General features: G+C 43.0%; 1 protein-coding gene across 2 annotated transcripts in view; it reads right to left on the reverse strand.

Moving 5' to 3' along the window:
* Positions 1–12,014, reverse strand: part of LOC105482277 (LYN proto-oncogene, Src family tyrosine kinase) — a 139,781-nt gene that overhangs the window by 63,208 nt on the left and 64,559 nt on the right. Inside the window, exons 2-6 of one of the 2 annotated variants that reach the window (XM_011742301.3) lie at positions 9,454–9,527; positions 4,944–4,989; positions 3,706–3,811; positions 889–987; positions 662–765 (exon numbers count right to left, since the gene is read on the reverse strand). In XM_011742301.3, coding sequence (XP_011740603.1) covers positions 662–765; positions 889–987; positions 3,706–3,811; positions 4,944–4,989; positions 9,454–9,522 — 424 coding nt within the window. In that variant the 5' untranslated portion in view covers positions 9,523–9,527. Of the gene's footprint in view, positions 1–661; positions 766–888; positions 988–3,705; positions 3,812–4,943; positions 4,990–9,390; positions 9,528–12,014 lie in introns of both variants that reach the window. The other variant, XM_011742300.3, reaches the window with a different exon arrangement.

Genomic DNA, 12,014 nt, shown 5'->3' on the forward strand with positions numbered 1-12,014 from the left:
GTTCAGTGATTCTCATGTCTCAGCCTCCCAAAGCATTGGGATTACAGGCCTGAGCCACCATGCCCAGCCTAATTTTCTTTGTCTTAAAATTTCAGGATTTATTCTAAATAATAATGCAAAAGGCTCAGCAAACAAAGCATGCTAAGAACTGGCCACAATCATGTGTGCTTTCTACCGTACTTTTTTCTTTTCTTTTTTTTTGAGACAGTGCCTCACTCTGTCACTCAGGCTAGCTAGGAGTGCAGTGGCATGATCACAGCTCACTGCAGCCTACCTTCCTTGGGTTCAGGTGATCTTCCTACCTCAGCCTCCAGAGTAGCTGGGACTATAGGCATGCACTGCCAGGCCTGACTACTTTTTTATTTCTTGTAGAGATGGGGTCTTGCTATGTTGCCCAGGCTGATCTCCAACTACTGGACTCAAGTGATCCTCTTGCCTCGGCCTCCCAAAATGTTAGGATTACAGGTGTGAGCCACCACACTCAAGTATATTACTTTTGGTAGCACAACTAATGATTGGAGTTTGTTATTTTTTATCAAACTATAAAACTTTTACTACCAGAGCATACTATATCCTTTTTTCCCCTTGAGTAATTCTAGAATAGTTTCTAAAAATAATTTCCTAAATAGTGTTTTAAAATAGGCCTTGAACCATTTCCTACCTTTTAATGTTTCACTTTCTCTAATAAGGAAAGCTCCAGCACTATTTCCTGGTGCCAAAAGCTGCCTTTCTGCGTCCTTCCTGGTTATATCCTTGAAAAACCACCTGTGAAAACATTTCAACATTTCGTGCGTATTATGTTCCAGAGCAAGAAAAAGGTGAAGAATATTAACAAGAAATCCAATGTGGCAAACAAAGCCACCAAGATGACAACACATGAGGACTCACTCTTCTGTTTCTAAGGTGTTGAGTTTGGCCACATAGTTGCTGGGGATGAAGCCTTCTTTTTTTGTTAAAAGGGACTTTGCTTTCCACCATTCTCCATGCCTAGAATAGAAATACACATCAAAAAGAAGCTAGAAGATTACATATTCCATGCATGTATCAAAATATCACAGATATCCCATAAATAGGTATTTATGTACAGATACTATGTATCAATTAAAAAATTAAAAATAAAGAAAACATGGAGTTACCACAGGACCCAGCAATTACACTCCTTGACCTATACCCAAGAAAGATGACACCATAACATCCACACAAAAACCTGTACATGAATGTTCAAAGCATCATTATTTGTAAAAGCAAAAAGTAGAAACAACCAAAATGCCTATCAACTGATGAATGGACAAAATCTGGAATATCCGTCCAGTGGAATATTACTCAGCAGTGAAAGGAACGGAGTGCTGAGAGATGCTACAACAGGGACGAACTTTGAAAACATTATGCTAAATTAAAGAAGGTAGCCACAAAGGACCACATATTGTATGATTCCATGTGTGTGAAATATCCAGAATAGGTCAGTCTTCAGAGATAAAAAGTAGATTTGTAGTTTCCTAGGGCTGGAGAGAATGGGACAGTGGAAGTGACAGCTAAGGAGTCCAGGGTTTCCTTTTGGGGTATTTAAAATGTTCTACAATGGATTGTGGTGATGGTTGTACAATTCTGTGACTACACTAAAAAAATCACTGAATTGTACACTTTAAATGGGTGAATTACGTGGTATTGTGAATTCTCAATAAAGCTATCAAAAAGAGAGAGAGAGAAAGAAAAGAAGCCGGGAGTGAGGGTTTTGAATGTTCACAACACAAAGAAATAATAAATGTTCAAGGTGATGGATACGCTAATTATGCTGATTTGATCCGTACACAATGCATACATGTATCAAAATATTACTCTGTATCCCACGGCTGCATATAATTATTCCATGTCAACTAAAAATAAAAGGAAAAAAGTGTTTATATCCAAGACTCAACAGCTAGAATAGCAATTGTCTCAAGATGTTTGTTTAGGAGGGTGAAGGTGTGTGGAGAACATCTCTGGAACCCCAGAATCCAGTGGGAAAATTCACTCTTTGTGATGGAATTAAAATATGTTTAGAGACAGAAGCAAAGAAAAACAGACTTACAACTAAAGCATGTGTCACTGGGATCAGGGGTGCACAAAGAAGAGTTGGTACAAATGGCTCCCATCTCACAGAAGCAAAAGGTTTGTAACTTGCCCCAGGATAGCTAAGAAATGCTTTCAAAGCCTTATAGAAATGACAGTCAAGGGAATACTGGTCCATAGTTCATGCATTATAAACTCCTTTGTTCAAACATCTAGAGATGGACACCATGAAAAAAAGAAAACCATAAGACAATTCCAAGCAAGTGAGCCTTATCACCATGCTCGAGTCCTCAGCAGAAAGGCAGGCATGGAGCCAGGGAGGAGGAAGGGACCAGCACTGGAAGAAGCAAGCAGGTAAGCCGGTAATGGGGGAAGGAATGGGTCCCTTTGAGCCTTAACTGCATTCGTCTATAAATTCCACACACAGACAGGATCCTTGTCTGTAAGGCATGAAGACAACTAGAACTAATACTAAGCTCTGCCTCCTCTTTGCTTATGTTATGTTTATACACATGCATCATGCTCACATCAACCCCATGATCTAGGTACTGTCATTCCCATTTTACAAGTAAAGAAACCAAGGTACAAAAGTTTAATGGTCTTGTCAAGGTCATACAGTTATCAAGTGGCAGGGCCAGGATCAGGCTTAAGTTCATGTTCAACCCATAAGCAACATTGCTGTCAACCACGGAACACCTTGTCCTTAATAAGGGGGTCTCCCCCTCAAACCCTATTTGGCAGGTCATAACGACATTTAATGCAAGATTAGTAAGTAAAACAAGCTAGAATTAAAGCAACTGGAGTTTCTTATTCTGAGCACTGCCCTGCATGCCTATGGTCTGACACTGCCACATGTCTGAGTCAGCAAGAGGGGGTCGAGGAGATGATGACACTCAGGCATCCTCACAAAAGCATGGTGGCTGCTGAGTCGAGAATTTTCCAACACGGCTACTATAGCTCAGCACCCTTAGAACTCAAACTAGGCTGGGCCCATGAACCCAGTCTAAACATGAGTAATATAACAAAAGAAAAGTGCCATTTCAAATATCATGCATGGGCCACACAGACCCAAATTTCTTAAGGTGGCAAGAGTGGATAAAGAAAGAAACCAGGCTAGGTGTGGTGGCTCACACCTGTAATCCCAGCACTTTGGGAGGCCAAGGCAGGAGAATGCTTGACAGCAGGAGTTCAAGACCAGCTGGGGCAACATATCAAGATCCCATCTCTACAAAAATTTTAAAAATTAGCCAGGCATGGTGGCACATGCCTGTAGTCCTAGCTTCTCAGGAGGCTGAGGTGAGAGGATTGCTTGAGCCTAGGAGTTCAAGGCTGCAGTGAGCTATGATCACGCCACTGCATTCTAGTCTGGATGACAGAGAGAGATCCCATCTAAAAAAAAAATTGTTTTAAAGAAAAACCAGCATCTGTCTTCAAAGGGAAATCCCCTGCAGAGCGCTCAGATGGACTTAAAAGGAAAGTCCCTTTGGCTGTATTCCTTCCACTGCCCACTCCCTGTGGATAGCAAGGAGGCCTCATGCCCATTACAGGAAGGGAGCTAGGCTATGGCTGTAGCACCAGAAGCAAGACAAGGGGACAGCCTGCAGGGCTTAGTGGCCTGAGGAAAGGAGCAGCCGTGGCATGCTTGAGAGCACTTACTCCTCCAGGACTTTCATCTTCTCTCCTTTCTTGAAAGACAAGTCGTCCGGGTGGATGCCATCATACGGGTACAAGGCTACCACAATGTCTCCTTGTTCCTCTGGATCTAAAGATGAACACAAGAGAACATCTGTAGGAATCCATCAGCAGAAGCATTTTAACAAATCTCATGGGGCACAAAGGATGAGAGGAAGCACTAAGAGAGGGGCGACTGGAAGAAGGACATGTGCCTCCTGCCTAGTGGGCTCAGGGTCTGCACGCCCACAGAGAGTAGCTTGCTGTATACACTGTGTCCAGTATTCATTATTGCAAATCACTTAAAACTAAAACTATAATATAACTCTATATTTAAGAAATGATACACCCATGTTCACAGCAGGATTATTTCAAATAGCCAACATGTGGAAATAATGCAAACGTCCGTTGATGGAGGAATGGATAAACATCATGGGGCTTTTTTTTTTTTTTTTTTTTTTTTTTGGGAGATGGACTCTCAGTCTTGTCACCCAAGCTGGAGTGCAATGGTGCAATCTCAGTTCACTGCAACCTCCACCTCCTGGGTTCAAGCGATTCTCCTGCCTCAGCCTCCTCAGGAGCTGGGATTACAGGTGCCCACTACCACACCCGGCTAATTTTTTGTGTTTTTAGTAGAGATGGGGTTTCACCGTGTTGACCAGGCTGGTCTCAAACTCCTGACCACAGGTGATCCACCTGCCTTGGACTCCCAAAGTGCTGGGATTACAGGTGTGAGCCACCGCACCTGGCCAGGGCATATACTTACAAGGAAATATTCACCCTTAGAAGGAAATAAACACTAACACTTTCTACAGCATGGATGAACCTTGAGGACATCACACTAAGTGAAATAATCCAAACACAGAAGGTCAATTACTGTATGATTCCACTTCTAGGAGGTACCTAGAGTAGTGAAATTCATAAAGACACAAAGAGCGGAGGTTGCCAGCGGCCGGGGGAGGAGGCAATGGGGACTTATTGTTTAATGGGTATGCAGTTTCAGTTTGAGAAGATGCGTTCTGGAGATGGAGGGTGGTACTGGTTGTACAACAATGTGAATGTACAAAATGCCGCAGAAATGTATACTTAAAAATAGTTATGAGGGTAAATTTTTATGTTATACGTGTCCCACAATAAAGAAATAAAACATTTAGGACAATCACTTTATAGAAGCTCTAATAGTAAAGAAAAAAAAATTTAACTATGTTGCTATGAAACCATACCTTTAGCTTGAAACCTCTGTCCAGGTAAAAGCTGAGATTCTGGAACCTATGAGAGAATATTTGTTAGAAAAAAAAAAACACTGGTTAGCTTTTCTTACTCACATTCATGTTGCATATACGATTTTTGTAACAGTAGCAGATGCTGTTAGGATGGGCTCATTTATTAAGTTAGAAAGAACAGGAGCACAGAGGGAAAAACCTGTCGAGGTGCATCCTGCCCTGCTCCGCCAGTGACAGGGCCCTTTACCACTTGCTGTGGGTGGCAGGAAGGAAGCAAGGTTCTGGGCAGGGGCTGCTAGGTGCTCACCTCATCCTAGCTCCTCCTCTTATTTGGTGACAGAACCCTAATATTATTTGGGGTGGCAATTTGCCCAGCTCAATGAGTGTGCTTCCAAACTCTCTAGCCCTGGGCAGAGGGTGGAGGGAGTTTTGGTCCGCAGATCAGTTGGGCAGGGCTTCGCTGTCAGCTCCCCTTTTCCCTTGCCTCTTTCTTTCCCCCTAGAAACAAGTGAAGGCTGGAGTCTTCACATAGAAACCAAATAATCAGCGGCAGGAGGATGGAGACGGAAGTGGCGGGACCCTGGTGACTTGGTGGAGTTGCCGTCCCGGCCCGGGACTGCCCATCCAAGGCTTCCCCAGCTGTATAAAATTGCATGATCAGGTCTCTGTCCCTGGAGGCTGAGAGCAAGTCCCATCCCATCCAGGCTTTCTTGGGCTGACCCTGACTCCATCGCAGGGACAGATGGCATCCCCTGTTATTTCAGTGGGGAGGTGAGTTATTGGAAAGGATTTGGTGGCACAAAAGTCCACCTCAATTACCTTTAAAATCAAATTCCTTTTTCTCACAGTGCCGCGTGAGGCTCTGTGAGGCCTCTGGGCCTCTTGTAAGATAGATGCTGTTAGAGGCCTATACCACAAGCCATGTAACTTTTCTGTTTCTTTTGATTAAAGTGGCTTCATAGAATGGGACCAAAACAGTTTGTACTGAAATTTAAATTTCTGATGAAAGCCCATAAAATCTCCAGTTCAGTGAGGCAGGGAAAATTACTACATTGTGGTACCAGAAAAACCCATGGCTGCATACTATCCTTCAAATGTTTATGTCAGGAAGTTTTATGTTGATTTTTTAGTCATTCAGATTTGCATAATTTGGACATATGATCTATTTTATGTGATTTAGAGGAAATAACTAGAAAACCAGAAACTAATTACATCATTTTAAAAGCAGCAAGCTGATTTTTCAAATCTCAAAAAGCCCTTAACTTACAAACATTTTAATATGCTTTTTATAAGACCAAAACACATATATGCAACACATATACCACTGCTCTAGATTTTTCCTTAAAATGGCTTTTTCTAGAATGTTGTTGAATTTGCATCAACTCTACCTCACCTTCTCATCAGATTCCCTTTTTAATCAATCCATAGCATGCAGTTTGGCATATCTGGCCAGGGTTGAGAGTGTTGGTTATGGCCATGGAATAAGGCCAACCTAACTGGTTCATGAGGCGAGGGCATCTGTGACCACAGAAGGGAAAAACTGACATACTTAGGGTATACAGGAGGGAATTGAAAGACTTCAAGCACAGTTACTACTTCTGCTTTCAAACTTGATTTTTAATCCCCTTTACTTTGAACAAGAGGAAAAAATGGTGCATGGGTTTGTACACTATTCTCCTCTACTTTTCTGAATAAAGGACATCTTTGTTCATTTAAAAACAAAAAACAGGCTGGGCGTGGTGGCTCACACCTGTAATCCCAACACTTTGAGAGGCCGAGGTGGGTAGATCACCTGAAGTCAGGAGTTCTAGACCAGCCTCGCCAACATGGTGAAACCCTGTCTCTACTAAAAATACAAAAATTAGCCAGGTGTGGTGGTGCATGCCTATACTCCCAGCTACTCGGGAGGCTGAGGCAGGAGAATCACTTGAACTCAGGAGGAGGCTGCAGTGAGCTGAGATGGTGCCATTGTACTCCAGCCTGGGCAACAAGAGCAAATCTCTGCCTCTAAATAAATAAATAAATAAATAGAGGCAAAATGAAAAAAACTTGTGTTTTAAAACATATAAAATCTATGGCATATGGTATGAGAAAAATCAGATCCTTTTTTGAGAACTCTGATGTCTATAAGAAAACTATTTGTGACTCTAATTTCTCTTATTTCACTATTAGTCATATTTATATATTATATGGTTCGATATCTGTATATACTTATGTAATCTTTTTTCACTGCCTGTAATCTGTAATAAGTTTTTAAATTTTATATTTATATTTATCACACATTTAAATGTATTATTCTTATACACTTTAAGTACATATATTTTCTTTTTTCTTTTTTTTTTTCACAGTAATGACTTTGCTTTTCCTTTTTTTTTTTTTAATTATTATACTTTAAGTTCTAGGGTACATGTGCATAACGTGCAGGTTTGTTACATAAGTACATATATTTTCTATACATAAAATTACAATGCTAATTTATCCAGAAACATAATGTATGATAACTTAATAGCATGATACATCCACTCTTTATCTCCACTTCCTTTTTTTTTTTTTTTTGGAGACTCTCGCTCTGTAGCACAGGCTGGAGTGCAGTGGTGCAATCTTGGCTCACTGCAACCTCTGCCTCCCGAGTCCTTGTTCAAACAATTCTCCTGCCTCAGCCTCCTGAGTAGCTGGGATTACAGGTATGTGCCACCATGCCTAGCTAATTTTTGTATTTTTAGTAGAGACCGGGTTTCACCATATTGGTCAGGCTGGTTTTGAACTCCTGACCTCAGGTGATCCACCCGCCTCGGCCTCCCAAAGTGCTGGGATTACAGCATAAGCCACTGTGCCTGGCCTATCTCCATTTCTTAAGAAGACTGATGTTGATTTCTTCGTCTCAGCAATGACATGTGACTTTGATATATGAAAGATATTTCCTACCTTCAGGATAATGGGGACACAGTGAGGGGAGGGCAGGCAGAAAGCCTTGATAATGGGAATATATTTCTAAAACACCTGAGTATTTAAATACATGTCAGACTAGAGAAACTATAAAAATGTCTTTTTTTTTTAAAGACAGAGTCTCACTCTGTCACCCAGGCTGGAGTGCAGTGTGGCGATCTCAGCTCACTGCAACCTCTGCCTTCCAGGTTCAAGCAACTCTTCCGCCTCAGTCCCCTGAGTAGCGGGGACTACAGGCGCGCACCACCACGCCCGGCTAATTTTTGTACTTTTAGTAGAGCCGAGGTTTCACTATGTTGGCCAGGCTGGTCTCAAACTCCTGACCTCGTGACCTCCCAAAGTACAGGCATGAACCACTGAGCCTGGCCCAGAAATTCTTAATAACGGCATTTGGGCTAATCTGGAATAAGCTGTTTCTAGCTTAAATGCTGCAGAATTCCATAGAAAGCAGGCTATGGGCAATATACATGTATAGAGTGAGAGAATACATATATAAAGGATATAAGCTTTGAAATGAAGTAGATTTCAGGTTATAGTTGTTCAAAATTCTGTTCTTCCTTTCCATAAAATGCGATGTTATTTCTTTCTTTGCCAAATATTTCCAAAATACACCAAATAGCACATCACTCATAAAATATTTCTAGTCCAGCTATTTCTCTAAGGTTAGGGGGCAGAATTAGAGGTGCTTTTCCTTAATATTTTAATTCACTAAAATAAAAGATGACAACTTCAGGATCTGTACTATTTTGAATTAATTGAAGGAATGACAAGACAGGATAATGTATGATACAACAAAAGACACATTAGTTCCTATTTTAGTTTCTGACTTGCATCCCGCATTTCCTTTTGCTTCTAAACCACTGAGCTAATCTCACTACATATCTTTTTTTTTTTTTTCTTTTTGAGACAGAGTCTTGTTCTGTCACCCAGGCTGGAGTGCAGTGGTGCTATTATCTTGGCTCACTGCAACCTCCACTTCCCACGTTCAAGCGATTCTCCTGCCCCAGCCTCCCGAGTAGCTGGGATTACAGTTGCCCGCCACCATGTACAGCTAATTTTTGTATTTTTAGTAGAGACAGGGTTTCGCTGTGTTGGCCAGGATGGTCTCAAACTCCTAACCTAGTGATCCGCCCACCTCGGTCTCCCAAAGTGCTGGGATTACAAGCGTGAGACACCACGCCCGGCCTCTCACTACATATCTTGAGTCACACAAATCTATATATATATAGTGGGGTCTTTGCACCAGTAATATGAAAGATGGCTTTCTTCACACATAAGAATGTGACCAAAGGCCCCTTTATTGTACAATGAGTGGCCTAGTTATCCCTAAAATGTTTATACGTTCTTCAAAGGACTAAGTTACAAAGCATATCAAAAATTATTTGAGGACCAAGTAATCAGTGGGATTTTTCTGCATGCACATATTACAGATTGGTGTTTAAATTATGCAGCCATGCTTTGATCTTGCTGTGGGAATTCTCCCCTGAGACTATCTACTTACTGGCCTTTGCTGTTTATTGGACGTTGGATCTCTCACATAAATAGTTCTTTCAGTATTACGTACTGGTTGAGTCTTCAAATCTACTCCATCGTCATTCAAGCTGTCTTTCCCTTTTGATTTTATACATCCCATATTTCCTGTTGAAATATAAAAGCAACAACATTGTTTTACCATTCTAGAACTGCTTCAAGTCATCAAAATCTCTCCATTAAAGAGTAGAAAAAAATGTACTTTTATTCTTTATCATATATAGATTAATAAACTCAAATGTGAATACTATTCCCAAATAGGTTTGCCTGTCCATTAATTCACTCAACAAATATTTATTGAGCATTAATTTTCCATCACCCAGACCAAATTCAGCTCTAACTCTGTTCGTATTCTTGTGGCAAAGATGTGTAAAGACTCGATGACAGAGGACCCACAGGATCTAAGAAAGGACATGTAATTCAGGCAAGAGGAAAAGGAGGTGGTCAGGGAAAGCTTCCTAAAGGAAATGCTCTGTGAGTTGAAATGGGAGGGATGGCAGCCAGGTTGCAAAGTCAGCAAAGAGATTCCAGGAAGAAGAAACTTCATATGCAACCACCATGAGCTCAAGAGAACATGGCCCCTTCCGAGAGCTAGATCAACCTGATCTCTCCAGAAAATGAGCTCTATCTACAACACTAAACACTGTAGTCAACGAGCAGGTAGGGAAGGTCAGGGGTCAGGGCCAGAGAGGGAGGCACATGCTGGATGCGATGCTGAGTGGTTGATTTTTTACTCTGAAGACAAGTGACACATCCGATCTGCAGTGTGCAAGGTGGAGTGGGGTGGGGGGCCTTGAGGCTTCAAGGGCAGGTGATGAAGAGCTAGAATCTATAGAACCCAGTTCCAGCTAAACATAGCTAGGGGTCTAGGAAGATGGCCTGACTTTCCTCAAGACTGGAAATGAAATGAGGAAACACAGTTACGGGAGAGAAGATGCTTATGAAAACATTCAGATGATCAAATCCAGTAGGGCTACCCAGTAAGCTACCTGAGTCAGGAAACCAGGAGTACTAGCGGAGGTAAAAGCAAAATGATGGCCTCTGCAAGCCATGCTAGGACTGTGGAGGAACGCCACCATGGCAAGAAGGGGGCTAGTGCCTGACCAGTGCAGAACAACACACGGTGCACATCTAAACACCAACTCTGTCATCCAGTGATCTCATTAACGCAGGACGGCTGAGCACTACACACGCACTCTGGGGACGGCAAAAATCACCATTTTGAACATTTGAATCAGACACAGTTCTTGTCTTACAGTATAGCCTTGGGGTCAAATCTATGCACTAAAAGCAAAACAGCAGGGCGCGGTGGCTCACGCCTGTAATCCCAGCACCTTGTGAGGCCGAGGCGGGCAGATCACAAGGTCAAGAGATGGAGACCATCCTGGCCAACATGGTGAAACCCCGTCTCTACTAAAAATACAAAAATTAGCTGGGCGGGGTGGTGCGTGCCTGTAGTCCCAGCTACTCAGGAGGCTGAGGCAGGAGAATTGCTTGAACCCGGGAGGTGGAGGTTGCAGTGAGCCAAGATCACACCACTGCAATCCAGCCTGGGCGACAGAGCAAGATTCCGCCTCAAAAAAAAAAAAAAAAAAAAAAAGAAAAATCTCATGAACTTCATTAGAAGGTGGTTCTCACCGAATAGATTCTCTGGACACTGTCCGGGAAACTCTTTTGGGGCACAGTGGGAGCATGGTGCTCCCCATGTGATGTGTAATTCTGAAGCACTGCCAAATCTGTGCTCACGGCCTAGGGCTTAGAGTTAAGTCTAGAGGAAGCAGAGATGACAGGAGTTTGGGGAAGGGGGAGAGGTGGTGTGATTAGGCAATACCTCGTGGGGGAGGAATTGTGCTAAGAAACCTCAAGAGCTCTTCTGGGAACTCGGCCCTCTCTCTCCCACAGCGCTGCCACGTGCCCAGGCCTGCGTTGTCCTGAAGGCTTCCAGTTGGTCCAGGAACTTCGACTTGTTTATCATTTCATTAGTTGAGGTATGAAGCCTCTAAAGAGCAGCCACACCTCTTTCTGAAACTAGCGAGCTGCAGTTCCCAAAATAAAGGGGAAGCAAGTACTTCTTTGATTCAAAACAGCACATTTTTTTCATAGGCTAAAGTTTCTGAAACGGCCATGGGTTTAGAGTTGATCTCTAAGTTAAGTATGGGAGTTCTTTTTTCACCAGTCTCATCCCTCCCACGCCCCGCCACCCTCCCCGAAAAAGCGGTGTTTAACTCATCATCCCTTAAAATCATGCTTTATAAATGGGCAAATAGGTTAATAGCAGCGCGAGGACCCTGCGCACACCGTGAGCTCCCGGGCAGGAGCCCTGCATGGGTGCGGCCAAACCACAGAGCACCAGGCCGCTCGATCCAGCTCCTGACCGAGCCGCGCTGCAACCAGGGCACAGGGAATCCCCCAGCACGCCCGGGCGGGCGGCGCTGCCCCACCGCGTCCCTGCGGTTCCCCTGCCCTCGTTGCTTGCTCCAGCATCCCCTCGCTCCATCTCTCTCTCTCTCTCTCTCTCTCTCTCTCTCTCACTCTCTCTCTCTCTCTCTCTCTCTCAGATCCTACAGGAATGTTATCGTCCCAGACAGGTCTCAC

Source organism: Macaca nemestrina, chromosome 8 (assembly GCF_043159975.1).
Source record: "Macaca nemestrina isolate mMacNem1 chromosome 8, mMacNem.hap1, whole genome shotgun sequence".
Classification (NCBI taxonomy): domain Eukaryota; kingdom Metazoa; phylum Chordata; class Mammalia; order Primates; family Cercopithecidae; genus Macaca; species Macaca nemestrina.